Source organism: Trichoplax adhaerens, genomic scaffold (assembly GCF_000150275.1).
Source record: "Trichoplax adhaerens TRIADscaffold_2 genomic scaffold, whole genome shotgun sequence".
NCBI lineage: Eukaryota > Metazoa > Placozoa > Uniplacotomia > Trichoplacea > Trichoplacidae > Trichoplax > Trichoplax adhaerens.
Genome location: NW_002060944.1, coordinates 2660340 through 2673995, shown reverse-complemented (window position 1 = coordinate 2673995; position 13656 = coordinate 2660340). Strand labels below are relative to the sequence as shown.

The 13656-nt window shown below is 31.1% G+C and overlaps 2 protein-coding genes across 2 annotated transcripts; both read right to left on the bottom strand.

Annotated features, from left to right (window-relative positions):
* Window positions 1-2373: 2373 nt before the first annotated feature.
* On the bottom strand, window positions 2374-3440 carry TRIADDRAFT_53164 (uncharacterized protein; the record flags this gene model as incomplete). Its single annotated transcript, XM_002109249.1, has 3 exons — window positions 2374-2447; window positions 2691-2927; window positions 3170-3440. The coding sequence occupies 3 exons, from the start codon at window positions 3438-3440 to the stop codon at window positions 2374-2376; spliced, it is 582 nt and encodes a 193-aa protein (XP_002109285.1).
* A 3645-nt stretch (window positions 3441-7085) lies between these two features.
* TRIADDRAFT_63088 (expressed hypothetical protein) lies at window positions 7086-9538 on the bottom strand. The gene is made up of 7 exons (XM_002109248.1): window positions 9509-9538; window positions 9262-9311; window positions 9065-9106; window positions 8219-8513; window positions 7588-7973; window positions 7210-7385; window positions 7086-7099 (listed from the first exon to the last, which is right to left on the bottom strand). The coding sequence occupies exons 2-6, from the start codon at window positions 9308-9310 to the stop codon at window positions 7312-7314; spliced, it is 846 nt and encodes a 281-aa protein (XP_002109284.1). The 5' UTR covers window position 9311; window positions 9509-9538; the 3' UTR covers window positions 7086-7099; window positions 7210-7311.
* Between the last annotated feature and the right edge of the window lie 4118 nt (window positions 9539-13656).

Here is a 13656-nt window from a genome sequence, read left to right as displayed (position 1 = left end):
CTATAATGTGTAGTTGTATACCATACAGCGACGAGAAAATAATTTAAATATTTTTTTATTCCTGTACAAAATTGTCCACAACTTGAAATATTTCACTTACGTGAGGTCAATCTATCAAATAGAATTTTATTTGTAATCAAAATAACATATGCCCTTTGGATACATTCTATTTAGTTACCGCGTCAAGTCTGCAAGATAGTTGATACTATATGGCGCTGTATTCCAGTAAACTTATATATCCAATAAATGAGCGATGACGTATGGATTGGCGTCATCAAACTAACGTCGAATAAAGTTCATGATTACTTTTACATAATTCTTTTTTTAATATTTGTCTATGTTGAATAAGTACACTAAAAATAATTCTGCTGTACCTGTAAAATACTTTTTATAATGAATCTCCCTCATATTCTTTACAGTATTCGACCATATGCCATCAGTTACCTCAAAGTATAAAATGGCTACTTTATTATCATTCCTTTATTTCTCTAAATTAAGTGAAAGGTTTTTCACTAATAAAATAATTCATTGAATTTAATTCATCTTCCTTTTTATACTATCCAATTTATTTTTTAATTTTTTTTTGTAAAGCATAGACTGTCAATAAATAAGGTTCTGAATATTTATATATCTTAGGCATTGTTAAATTTAATGCTCCTTTTGTATTCCATAGTATCTCTAATAATCAATAAAATTATTTCTGGAAGCTCATAAATTTCTCTAGGGTTTATGTAGTTTTTCTGATAGATTCAGCTTTTAGTTAAGAATCTTTACTTGAATGGGATTATCATCAATCATATCAACAAATAGATAAGTTAATGCTACTTAATCTTTCCATAACTGCCCTTCTACAACAACAAACCTTAGAAACGTGGCAGATAACTATGAAAATCGATTTAATTTATGAAGCTTTATGATCACAGCTTAGTGTCTTACTGTATACCAATAAGATGCAAGCATCGTAATGCTGTTGCATATTTATTCAATTTATTAAATAGAAAAATTATGCACCGAAATTACCTTGTAGTTAATTCAAATTTAGGGTGGTAAGTTTCGATCAAAGAGAACTTAGTAAATTAATCTAACAAAATGTGTTATTATACTACTAAACATTGTACTGCATACGATGGGGAGCTGAAAGGTAATGTCTTTCATTCGTTAAAGAATTAACTATTCTAAAAACTTTATCATGGATAAGTGTATCACATTGAGGTGATTTATAGTCTACATTCATCAAATATTATCATGTATAGCTTCATATTACTTCAGCAATTACCCAACAAATCCAAAGCTATCTCTTACAGATTTATGCTCTAATGTAAAGAACACAGATGGTAGTATAGCTAGCTGTAGTAGGTAGATATTTATTATGTGATGTTCAAAAGACAAAGATCGATAAGCAGGACTCTGCCAGTAAGCAATATCACCGTTAGCACGTTTATTTCTGCACGAATAAAGCTCTTTATGGTGCAATGTACCACATATATTATAACCGGACTATAATTTAGGCATACTAAATTTTTCTTACTTCATCACAATGAATACAAAATATTATCAATGTGTAATTAACCGTTCATTTGTCCAGTAAAGTAAGATTTCAAGTTTCCAAATGTTACTATAATTGTTGAAACAATTTCAATTAATATTTTCAACGATGTCTTTGTCGGTGTAATAGTTACTAAATGAATGCAATCAATGATAATTAAATTTACTGTTTACGTGTGACGAAATAAATGTTAATTAAATTTCACTTTCAATGTTGTGATTTTGTAATAAAAGTAACTGTTTTTTCTATAGCTCAATCAGTGGGATCGCTATCTTCCCTCCTAATTATATTCGTCTAAATACTTATTTTGGAGAATCCTATTTTTTACTCTAGCAAATGCTCAACGTACACTTCATATTTAGAAGCACGCATTACGCTTTTTCTCCAAAATTGCTCGTTGACGCTAACATATCTTTACCGATATAAACTAATGATTACGTTACTACACAAATTCTTAATTGATAGTATATGGCCTAAAAGTATATCTCTAACTTAAATAATGTGCAAAAAAGCATGATACCAACTTTGATAACAGTGATTATAAAATCGATAGCAGATAGATCCTAAACCTGCATAGGATCAGATAACAGTAGCAAAAGAAGTTTTTTAAGGCAAGCCCTAACTTTCACTCAAAATTCATAAAGAATACAGGTTAGTTTAATGCTAAATTAGTTTATTTCTAGCAGTTAAAAACGATATAACAGCTAATGTAACATTAATTTTAGTCAAAAGTACATGGAGTTGTTCGATAGCTATCTCTCCTATGACAATATACCATACTATATTCAGTATAGATCAGAAGCTAAATCTAGTAATTCTCGATTTCTTTATTTATTGTTATTGATCCAGTCGTAGAAGGCTGAGACACGAGCATAGACATCAGGGTTACCACTAGCGCAAGCTGAGAATTAGAAGGAACAAGTTAAAAATAGTCAAGAAAGCAAATTATTAGCATCTTAAATAGAAAAAATATGGAGTGGTACTATTTTAAGATCAGGATGTCTGATTAACTCACGTGTCATGACATAGCTGCAAACACCATATTGAATGAAGGTGCTCTTACTTTCGTACACAAGTGGGCCACCACTGTCTCCCATGCAGATACCTTCGCCTCATGTGGTGTAGGTTGCAACTTGACTCTTACTCTTATAGTTGAAGAGTGTACCCCACCAAGCCTTGAAATCGCTGCATCTTTCAGTGGTAATTGCTTGCAAAATATTAGGTCTAGTTTTTGATTCGTAATTGGTATAACCCCAACCTGTTACAATACTGACTGTCTTATCAGGAGGAGTGCTGGAAGCAAGTGTAACCTTGGCAACATTGGAATCGTATTTGAAAACCCCTTGTATTTTAATTAATGCGACATCATTGTTGATAGCGGCTGCATTTCAATCAGGATGGATGATACTGTTTAATAAAAGTTAAAGGATAAAATGTTATGGAGAGACATTTTATATTATATAATATACTACAGTTACAATAAATTGATAATTTTAATTAATTTATCAATAAGTTTTTTCATTCTCGCCTTTACAGCAATATATTTTGATCTGCTACCATTGTTTACATCATTATAGTATTTAAGATCGTCAATAAACAATCAAAAATTCTCTTATTACTTACAGTTCTTTAACATAGATAGTAGTTTCAACACCTTCGATTTGTTAAAATCATATTCGGCACTGACAACCCTGTACTCGCTAGCTGGTTTGGAATCAACACAGTGAGCAGCAGTTAGGACCGTGTCATCGCCGATGATAGAACCACCGCACGTGTGATACCATACTCCAGTACTTGAGGTAGTTTGCAACGAAATTTGATATGGATGAGCATGTGGAACGTCGTTAGTACCACCGATAATTCTGTCCTGATAATGAGCATTTCTGTAGGTCATTATATTTGGCCTGATTTCAACAGGTTCTATATCAATTATTAATTCATTTCATTGTCAATCAAGAAATTAGCAAAAATAATCATACAGTAACGGTGTACGTATATCGTAGGTGTTTAAGACTCTGCTTACAAAAATTGGTATAAATCGCAACAAACATATACGCTCCAAATACTTTCTTTTAAACCATATTTCAGATTTTTAAATCGCGTAATGGGCGATGAAAAGATCTGCTTTAATTTTGGCTCATAAATAATTTTTGAGCAGACACACGATAAGTAATACTTTTATAAGGACGCGATGTACTATCACGTAGAATATAAAGGTAATCTATATGAATTCAGCATTAAAGTTGCAACAAATCAGAATTTGTTAAGAATTTTAATAATTACGTTAGATTTCTGATAATATTCCACACCTTGCAGTACAGTAAATAATTTACGGTGCTGTTGAGTGTCACGGTTATGTGTGGTTTGGCCATAAAAATGTTAATATATTGAGAGACATTTTAAGTGTTCATAAAATATAAAGTAGCGCAATCGGAAGGTGACGAAAAATTTTATGACTAAGTTGGGGTGCCTAATGTTCAAGAAATTATGCCGCATATTGCAATAATGATGGCTAAAGTGTTAATCTGTAAAGGAGAGTCCGCGAATATCAAAATCTTGTTAACATGACAAAAATATTGCTGCCCTTTTACGTAATTTCAAATACACTTTTATCCTTCTTTTATCATAGCCTTAGCAAAATAAATTAAAATTAGAAGCTTCCGTTTACTAATGCAAACGTATTTTGTTACAAGAAACTGTAAAGAAGTATATAAAACTCTGAATTATTCCTTGTAATGCAGTATCCTCATATTTATTTTGTGATTACAAAAAACTAATTACCATATTTGATTAAGTTAAACATATCAGTTTTATAATTTTATAATTTTTCTTAGTTATGATGATATTTACAATTAGTTGAAACAAACTCAATTGTATTATACAAAATTTATCTAGTCCTGATCTTATTTACATCCTATAGAGGTAATAAATCATAAAATTTGTACAGGCATAACTAATACAATTTTAAGAATTCTATTATATTTTTCATCTCGTCTTATCTCCTAGGTGCTGTAGGAATATTCAATTTTATATATGGCAAAGCCCATTTTGCTAGAAAATTAAGATATCACTTCTAATCAATTGATCAGTCATCCCTTACGAAAGATGACTTCTGAGTGTACAATTAATTCGCTATCAGCATAGTTTAAGGTGCAGAAAAGGTCACTAACGAACGATGTTATAAAGTTATGGTAGAATTTGACAGTATCGCACTAAATAATGCGCTATCAAAGCAGTAATTAGGTTTATAGCTTTCTTACCCGACCGAAGGACATTTGCGAAAGCGCAGCCAAATAAGGCGAGAGCAATGATGAGGGCCTTCATTTCTAAGCTGTACCTATTGAATTAAGTGAAAGATTAACAACAGATTAGTCTCCATAATTTTGTACTATATACTCGTAGAACAATTAAGTCTGTATATAGGATATATATAAATACTCACATATGTGTATTTTATTACTAATGCTATAAATTTTATATGGACGGCTTTTAGAAAAAAATTGATAACTAATGGATTAGATACTAATAGATCTTTACTCAGTTTTCATATTGAGATTCACTTATGTCGAATTTTTTAGGCAAATGAGCGATAAATGCTTGCGTATCTCGCTATCAAAGAGCACATGGTTAGAATGTTCGTAGACGTTATAATTAACATGATTATGTTGCACTATCCATCAGCTGTCGATAATTCTCAGTTTAATACTTTATTGCAGTATTACATTAAATATCATTGCTAGTTTTGGTCTTTAGTCTTATCATTCCATCTACAGTGGAGTATTACTGAAGATATAATTTTACTCTTATTACTACGATATCAGTAACATATCTAGCTTCGCTGTAAGTAGAGAATTTATTAAGTTAAAGAAAAGAATATTATACGTAATAACATCATTTTTGTCAATTAATCATTTTTCGATAACTTTAAGCAAAAACAGTAAAAATAACAGCTAGTCATATTGAATGATACCTTATGGATTCTACTTCGTTAAGATGTCAGTCTTATCTTGAAGAGTACTAAGGAGTGATTATGTGAATATTGGTAATGTAGATAGAGATTTAACTGATTTTTCTCAACGTCGATAAAATTAAGATTATTAGTTTAAGTAAATCGTAATTTATGTCAATACTAATAAAGTTATGAACTATTTACAGAACGGATGGAACTATCTCATTTGAATTTCAATAATGTAAGTAAGGAAATACGCCCTCACAAATAGAACTAAAAGGATTGCAAAGTAAATATTGTAATCGGGCCAGGTTCTATAGCATAATATCAATGATTTGAAGTCCTATTTATGCAAGCAATTCGGATCATTAGTATCTATTTACATAATATAAAAGACTTAATGGATTATATCTATTATACTATTTAAATTCTTGATAAATTATTGAAACAAACTAATTAAAATATTCAAAAGCTGAAGGTAAAAAAATTTAGCTTTCGACCTTTTGATAGCACTCAAAAGATACGGGTTATGGATAGTATTTCAGGTTTCAAGCGACCAGTCATATGTAAAATCTGCATTAAGGTTATTGTTATAAGTCATAGAAAGCAAAGATGACCTTCAATATGATTTAGTAGAACAAATATCGGTCACGCATAGTTATTAATTTGTTTTTAAACATAATTAATGACCTTTAGCCTCTCTCTATTTTGCTGAACATATGTAAATAAATTGCGTGGTAGAAAATAGTTTTATACATTTTGCATTATGCCTTAATGTAGATCATGCAGAAATATCATAGTTCCAAACTAGTCATAATTATACGTTGTTGCTTATAAACTACGATAAATATGTAAATGTATATTAACCGCGAAAATAAATTAATTAAAGTTATTGCGAATGACATCAATTTTCTTGCAAGTCCACCAATAAAATTTTACGTTATATGCGTATAACGTATATAAGATCAAGCAGGATCATTTTAGCTCGTTATAAGTTGCCAGTTTTTACTATACGCGTATCTTGCTATATTAGTCTCAAACTGATGATATGGCTTTATCATATTCAATCTTCAGCCAATACGTGATCGTAGACATCATTCTTACGAGTATATCATAAGATGAAAACTTGATGAATTAAAGATACTTACTCATTTCTTATGAGTATATTCGTTTGCAAGCTGCTCTCAGTGAACTCTTATACATTGAATTGCTATATTACCCAAATCAATATTCACTTTAGTTAGACACCTACGAACTTTTATAAAAATAATGGACACATTAAAGGGTTATATTATTGGAATTATCGATACTGTATCTTTATTTCATGATTGGTTCATAGCAATTTTACAGATTGGCTGATTGAATAGAGAGTATGTACACATGCACTATAACATACTACATTTTCTATGTCTGCAGATGATTTATTGTTACTAGTTTAGTCCACATACGTATGGTTATTTTATTAGTTAAGAAGAATTTTTTTAAAATGGTGCTCAGATTGCCGGCAATAGTTAATTATAAATGATAGCAGATAAAGCACACAAAAAGAAACAAGATGTTTAATAGTTTTGAAATATGCCTTTTATTAAGCTAGAATCTCGTTGCTGATATCTATTATGATTTCAAGCTGATTTACTCCTAGTTAACTCTAGAAATCAAACGGATCATAGTCCATATGATGTCTTTTTCTTCTAAGAAATTATAGCAATACCACCTAATAAATCATTTGTGTATTGCATAAATGCTACAGGAAGGTTTAAAGTCACCTAAAATTTACTAATGTAACTAATTACACGGTATGTGTCTTTGATCAAATTTAGGCCCTGGTTAGGATCCAACTTCTGAAGTAAGATACTCGTGCATAGTAGTCAGATTTGCTACTGCCGCAGGCTGTAAGAAAATTTTGAAACGTGTTATGTTAGTAATTTGCCTGGATATCCCTTTCATACTACAAGACTTCGATTAGAAAATTCATAAGCTGCTATGAAATCGATTTAATTATTCGTATTACAATAAGTAGTCTATGAGTTATCATATCAGTGACTTTCTCATCGCATAGTTACGTAGCAATTGATAAAGAACTAGAACTTACGGGTCAAGACGTAGCTGCAGACACCGTATTGCGTCAATACGTTGCCATTTTTGTATACGAGTGGACCACCGCTGTCTCCCATGCAGATGCCTTTGTTATAATTGTAACTTGCGACTTGAGTTTTTTCATCGTAGATACTGCTCTCTCTATCTCCCCAGTAATCGCTTTCCCTTTCAGTTGCCATAATTTGTAAAATGTCAGGTCTTACCGCGGGTTCGTATTGAGTCCTTCCCCATCCGGTAACCCAACTGTCTACACCGTCATTAGGCGTGGTTGTAGCCAATACGACTGGAGCAGCATAGGAATTGTAGGTGATTGACGAGGCCAACTTTACAACTGCAACATCATAGTTGATTACAGCTGGGTTCCACTGTTCGTGGATGATACTGTGAAATACAAAATGATAGAAGATGACTTCCTATGTTTATGCATTTATTTATACCCAATATTGTGGAAATATTGAAGATGTTATTATCACAATTGATTTCTAATATTACTATGCACGCAGTATGACAACAAAGAAAGGTACTTATTATAATATTAAGGGATTATTCATCTTAAAATTACTAAATGGTGTATTCAAATTAAACCTAATCAAAGTTCATTAAAATATCATATGTCGTTTTCCTACAGTTGGCTGACAGCAATGGTTTGTTCACCGCCATCCGATTTCTTCAAGTTGTATTCACAAGCGACTGCTCTATATTCTGAAGCGGAACCACTGTCAACGCAGTGAGCGGCTGTCAAAATAGCTCGGTTGTTAATGATGGAAGCACCGCAAGTGTGGTACCAGCTGCTGCCACGTCTTTGCAGAGAGATCTGGTATGGATGATCACCTCGATTTTCAACGTTGCCATTCACGATTTTGTTTGTACCACTTCCACGTTTCCTTGCAGGATAGGTCATCAACTTAGGCCTGACTTCGACTTCGGTATAATTCAAGATTATTACATTATATCAAATAATGAACATTTGCAACAACGGTACATGTTTTAAACTTTATTACCGTTATAGCCTTCGTAGATAGGGTAAAATATGATGATAGTCACGTCGATACGTTAGAATTAACACTGCCAGTTAACAGCAAAGATTTAACTGCTTCAAAGCTAGCATATCGTAGACTGGCTTAAACTTTATAATTTTATTTAGGGGTAATAGATATTTATGGCGATAATTATTGTAACATATAAACGGCGAAGATAGCGGCAAACTCTGGAAAATACTAATTTAAAAACATGCTAATTTTTTTTACTTGCTTACTGATATGAAAAGCGAACGGTTCCAGTATGTTTAATGACAGTTTGAACTTCAATAATTAATAAACAAGTACTGTAGGAGATTTAATGCTGATAAATAATTAATTAATTAACAATTCTAACCATAAGCTATTACTGATAAAAAATTCTATCAATCTGTTGTATAAGGATCTATATTAGGATTACATAGCAACCGTAAAATGTTATATCGACAAACTAACCAGCTTCAGGTGAGTCCTCCAAGTCGAAAGGGACTGGAGGAGCTGTCGGCGTTTCACGTAAATATAATTAGAAGGGAATATTACAGATTTACACAATGAAAATGGATGTACTGCAGCAGTTTTCATAAAGATTACAACTTAGATCCTTAATATCTTACTATCGACTATTTGAATATTATGATTTCCGTGAAATTTACCTGCGAGAGTTAAGGCAAACAAAGTGCAAAAGATGATAGCGGTCTTCATACTATATATTCCGGTAAAAGATTTTAAATTAAATTCGTTATCATAGCTATTCGAACTTTAGTGAAGCCAATTTAAGGTTTTAATTAGATTGATTAGTATTTCTGGATTTGCCTTTTAAGTTACTTTAAACTCAAAATTCGTGGTACTTTACAGATATTTTTTTGAAGTATAAATAGCTCGTCAACTTAATATACTTACATTGACAACGTATTTTGGTGGGTTGAATGTGGATAGTTACAAATTTCAACGGTATTTATATCATCGCATTACATTGTTAATCCATGCATAAAGTAAATAATCTATTGCATCTCATAATATTTGCTTAAATTTTTCTTTAGCAACGAAGATAGTACAGCAGTTATATGAATAGGGAAAACGTAATCAAGGTTTGCTTGATTATAGAATTCATCTATTTGTAATTTGCCTAAAACTATTTTAAGCGTTGAGTAAACATAATTTTCTTCAAATCCATTACATTCTTTTAGCATTGATTTTTTGAGTAGTTAATCGGTAAATAAGTCTTAAATTGTACAGTAACTTTTTATGATGAGTTATTTAGGGCCCTTGATGAATTGTCCATAGGAGAGGTTGTATCAGTAATTCGATAAAACGTAATTCATCATGAGAAACGACATAGCAGAGGAAGATATAATACAATAACAGAAGGCGATATTGCATGATAATATGATAATTTTGGAGACCTATTTAAAAATGGGACAGCACACATAGACATTTATGAAACTCAGAAAACAGCAGGTTACTGCTGACTAAATTATATAATTGCGACGCACCATTGTTCAAGACTGACTTAGTCGCCCTATTCGTTAATAATTAGTTGCACTTAGTTTTGTGATGATTTTATTTCAAGTTGGTTGAAAAGCTAAATCCATAACTACCGCATTGTACCTCCGTTGCTATCAACAATAAAGTATTTTGCTTTCATTAAAACCCCTTGCGTAATTTCTGAGAATGACTACTAAGTCCGCATCGGCTGAATCTTCGAACCCTCCATCATAGCTATCACCTCTGCAGATGAGTTTCTTGGATTTTGGCTACTATCTCCTTGGTAAATACTTTATCTTATAGAATGTCTTACAGCATAAACGACCCGATATTCTATTAAGATTTAATGCGCACACTTGCATACTGATAGACAATTGAGTTATGTAAAAGGAAACATTCATAATCCTTTAAGTATTTGTTTTGGTCTATGCTACGGTACTAGAGTTATCGCATGATATAATGCAAAATAAGTAATTTCAATGTGGATAAACTAAATTAGCAATGTCAACGTCATTAAAAACTAATCCTTAATGTATTTGCTTTGGCCTATTATATGGTACTATAGTTATCGCAAGATATAATGTAAATTAAGTAATTTTAATGTGGTGCAAAAGTTAATATTCATTGCGTGGATAAACTAAATTAGCTACGTCAATATCATTAAAAACTAGTCCTTAATGTATTTGTTTTGGCCTATTGTGCGGTACTATAGTTATTGCATGATGAAATGTAAAATAAGTAATTTTAATGTGGCGCGAAAGTACATATTCATTCCGCGGATAAACTAAATTAGCTATGTCATTATCATCAAAGACTAATGCTTTCGAAAATTCAAGATTTTAAACTATTGTAAATTATACACTGAAGAGCCAATTAAGAATACTGCAGGACACGTACATCAAACCGAGTCCTTAGGATATTTTAACTGCTGGTATAAAACCAATAAAGTATTACCTTTCCTGGTAGAAGATTACATTATGTCGGTCACGTATAAATTACGCAAATATCAACTATAATACTTTTTCTGGATTGATAATACGTCTTACAAAGTATACATAATTTGTTTATTAATGACTTTAATCACACCAATATCACGCAAGATATTTAGGCAATTACCTGCGTTATACCTCCATATTATATTATTTTAGCCATACCTTAAGTAATATAAGGCAGTACCATCATATCATCCTGCAATTAATAAATATTTAAGATGCAGAAAAGCCTTTTAAGATCATATCTCGGAGGTCAATCTATAGCTTTATTGCAGGTTATTTCATTTCCATTGTAGTGATGTATTACTTCAAAATAGTTAACATGGAGAGATTACCTTATGATAATTATAATAGTGTCAATACTTAATTTCCTTAAAGATTATGTCTGCGAACATGATTTAGTAGAACCAATTTATTGAAAGTTTTTCAATCACAATTAAACTAAACTTACATTTAAAGTTCATAATGTGGCATTATAGTATCTAAGCAGTTCACATACTTGTACGCATGAGCTCTTAATTATTTGCATACTTATCTGCATTTGATTACTAAATTAATCAAAATATTTGATGAGATTATACATAAAATTCTAAAAAGAATAAAGACTAATCAATCACATGCAAAGTAAATGATCTTAAATTATGGACAGAGAATATGGTTAACTTTCCTCTCCTTTCTACTTATGAATGTAACATAAAAAATATGGATTTATGGCAATGACCTCTATGAGGTCATTCTATGAGGTCATTTACTGATTCTATAGTATTGCAAAATATACCATTACAGTGATTGTGAAGCTTCAGAAATTTGATCTCATAGCAGTATCAGATAAGGATTTACTTATAAGCTACTTTTAGTCATCGAATATTTAGCTTTATATGATGGATAAAATCAGTGGCATGTCTTAACTTTTAATGTGGTGTCTACAAAGCAAATATTACAGAGACATGATCTAAAATATAGCTAATAACAGTGACTTCAATAAAATTAAAACAGCTTAATAGAAAATTTACGATAGAATTTTTATTACAATATCTAATGATAATGTAACAGACTTTCACGATAATTGATTATAAATAGAAAAAATTACAAATACAAACTTCCTTCAAGCAAGATAAAATACTTTCGAGACAACAATTGATGAGACTGATTCATCAATTTTGCAATAAGTTCAATTGTAAGTAAAATCAGTTAGATATTTATTAGGCAGATGCGAGCTGGTTCCAACAAACTTTAATTCTATATATCGCTAACACTGACAGTGACATTCTGCTATTTGAAATTTCAACTGTTTATTGTACGTTTCCAATAGGTTAATCAGAATCATGTTCTATTAACGCTTTAGTACCGTAATATAGAGTATTAATGTAAGGTATCTCTTATTTTTATTATTTTCTTAGGCACTTGGTACAAGTAAAAATCTTCCGTTATTTTCTGTTTACGAAATAAAGTATGATAATTAATTTACTAAACTTTTAATTTATTATTAGTAGCCCGGTATGAATAAAAACTCATAATATCAAGCCAGCTATGTTAATTGCATAGTCATATACAATCAACAAAGAATCAGCCTGATGAAAACATAATTAGACATATACTAGTAAATCTCGACATATCATTTGCTACCATATAGCCAGCCATTCGCTGTATTACACCTATCAATCACATCATACTGAATCATAATTTGCAGTTAACTATTTAGTTATTCGTAAGAAAGTCTAACGGAAATTTTCAAAAGTTACGAAGCATACATAGCCTAAGAAAGATTTACCAATTTCTGATTTTTTCATCTGATGAAACTTCACTGAACAATCGCACTACAGGCTGGCATGCTCCTATTATATCTACCATCACTGAAATTTAGTTCTTCCCTCAACTACTTATTCGCTATTGCTTAAATCAAATGATACTAGATAATAGCACTATTTTTAGACCGGCTCAATAATTACAACTGGCTGTTATTATGCATTTTAAAATGCTGAGTCTAGTGGTGCTGTGGTAGCAATCAGTATGACTGAATGAGTGTGCGATTGGTCACTGACAAAATATTACATCGATAATGATGACTGTGTACTGAGCATAACATCAATTAGACAGAAATTTTATTTGCACGCCATTTTAACTGCACTCTACAATTTGATTCATTTCATTTACATGGCAAATAGTAACTATTAATTTGATCAATATCGAGAACGATAATTATTATCCGAAGACATAAACATGAATTTTATGTACTGAACTTACTACTTGGGTGTACATAACATTTCATTTATTTTATTTTATTTACTGTTAAAACGCTAGTGCTTTATTTTAACCTTAATTGCCTTTCATGCTCGTTCCCATCCTTCTGTATATCGGTCGGTACAGTACAGTTACGTCATTGCTGTAATTGACATTTAAAAATGTTACTTACCTTATATTTTTCATATAAGAAAAAGTACTTACCAATATTCCATTTCCTGACACTATTTCATAGCTGGATCTATTTTTATTTCATAAATAAAAAAATATTTGAAACCTTTCAGTTCCAGTCAATTAACAGAGAACAAGATCTTGAAGAAAATCTTTCCA

Bases quoted from the DNA above. Each gene is read 5' to 3' on its own strand.
- TRIADDRAFT_63088 (XM_002109248.1), bottom strand. From the start codon at position 9,310: ATGAAGACCGCTATCATCTTTTGCACTTTGTTTGCCTTAACTCTCGCA. The intron at 9,107-9,261 runs GTAAATTTCACG...AAACGCCGACAG, and splicing joins GTTTGCCTTAACTCTCGCAG to CTCCTCCAGTCCCTTTCGAC. The intron at 7,386-7,587 runs GTAAGTTCTAGT...ATTTTCTTACAG, and splicing joins CTGCAGCTACGTCTTGACCC to CCTGCGGCAGTAGCAAATCT.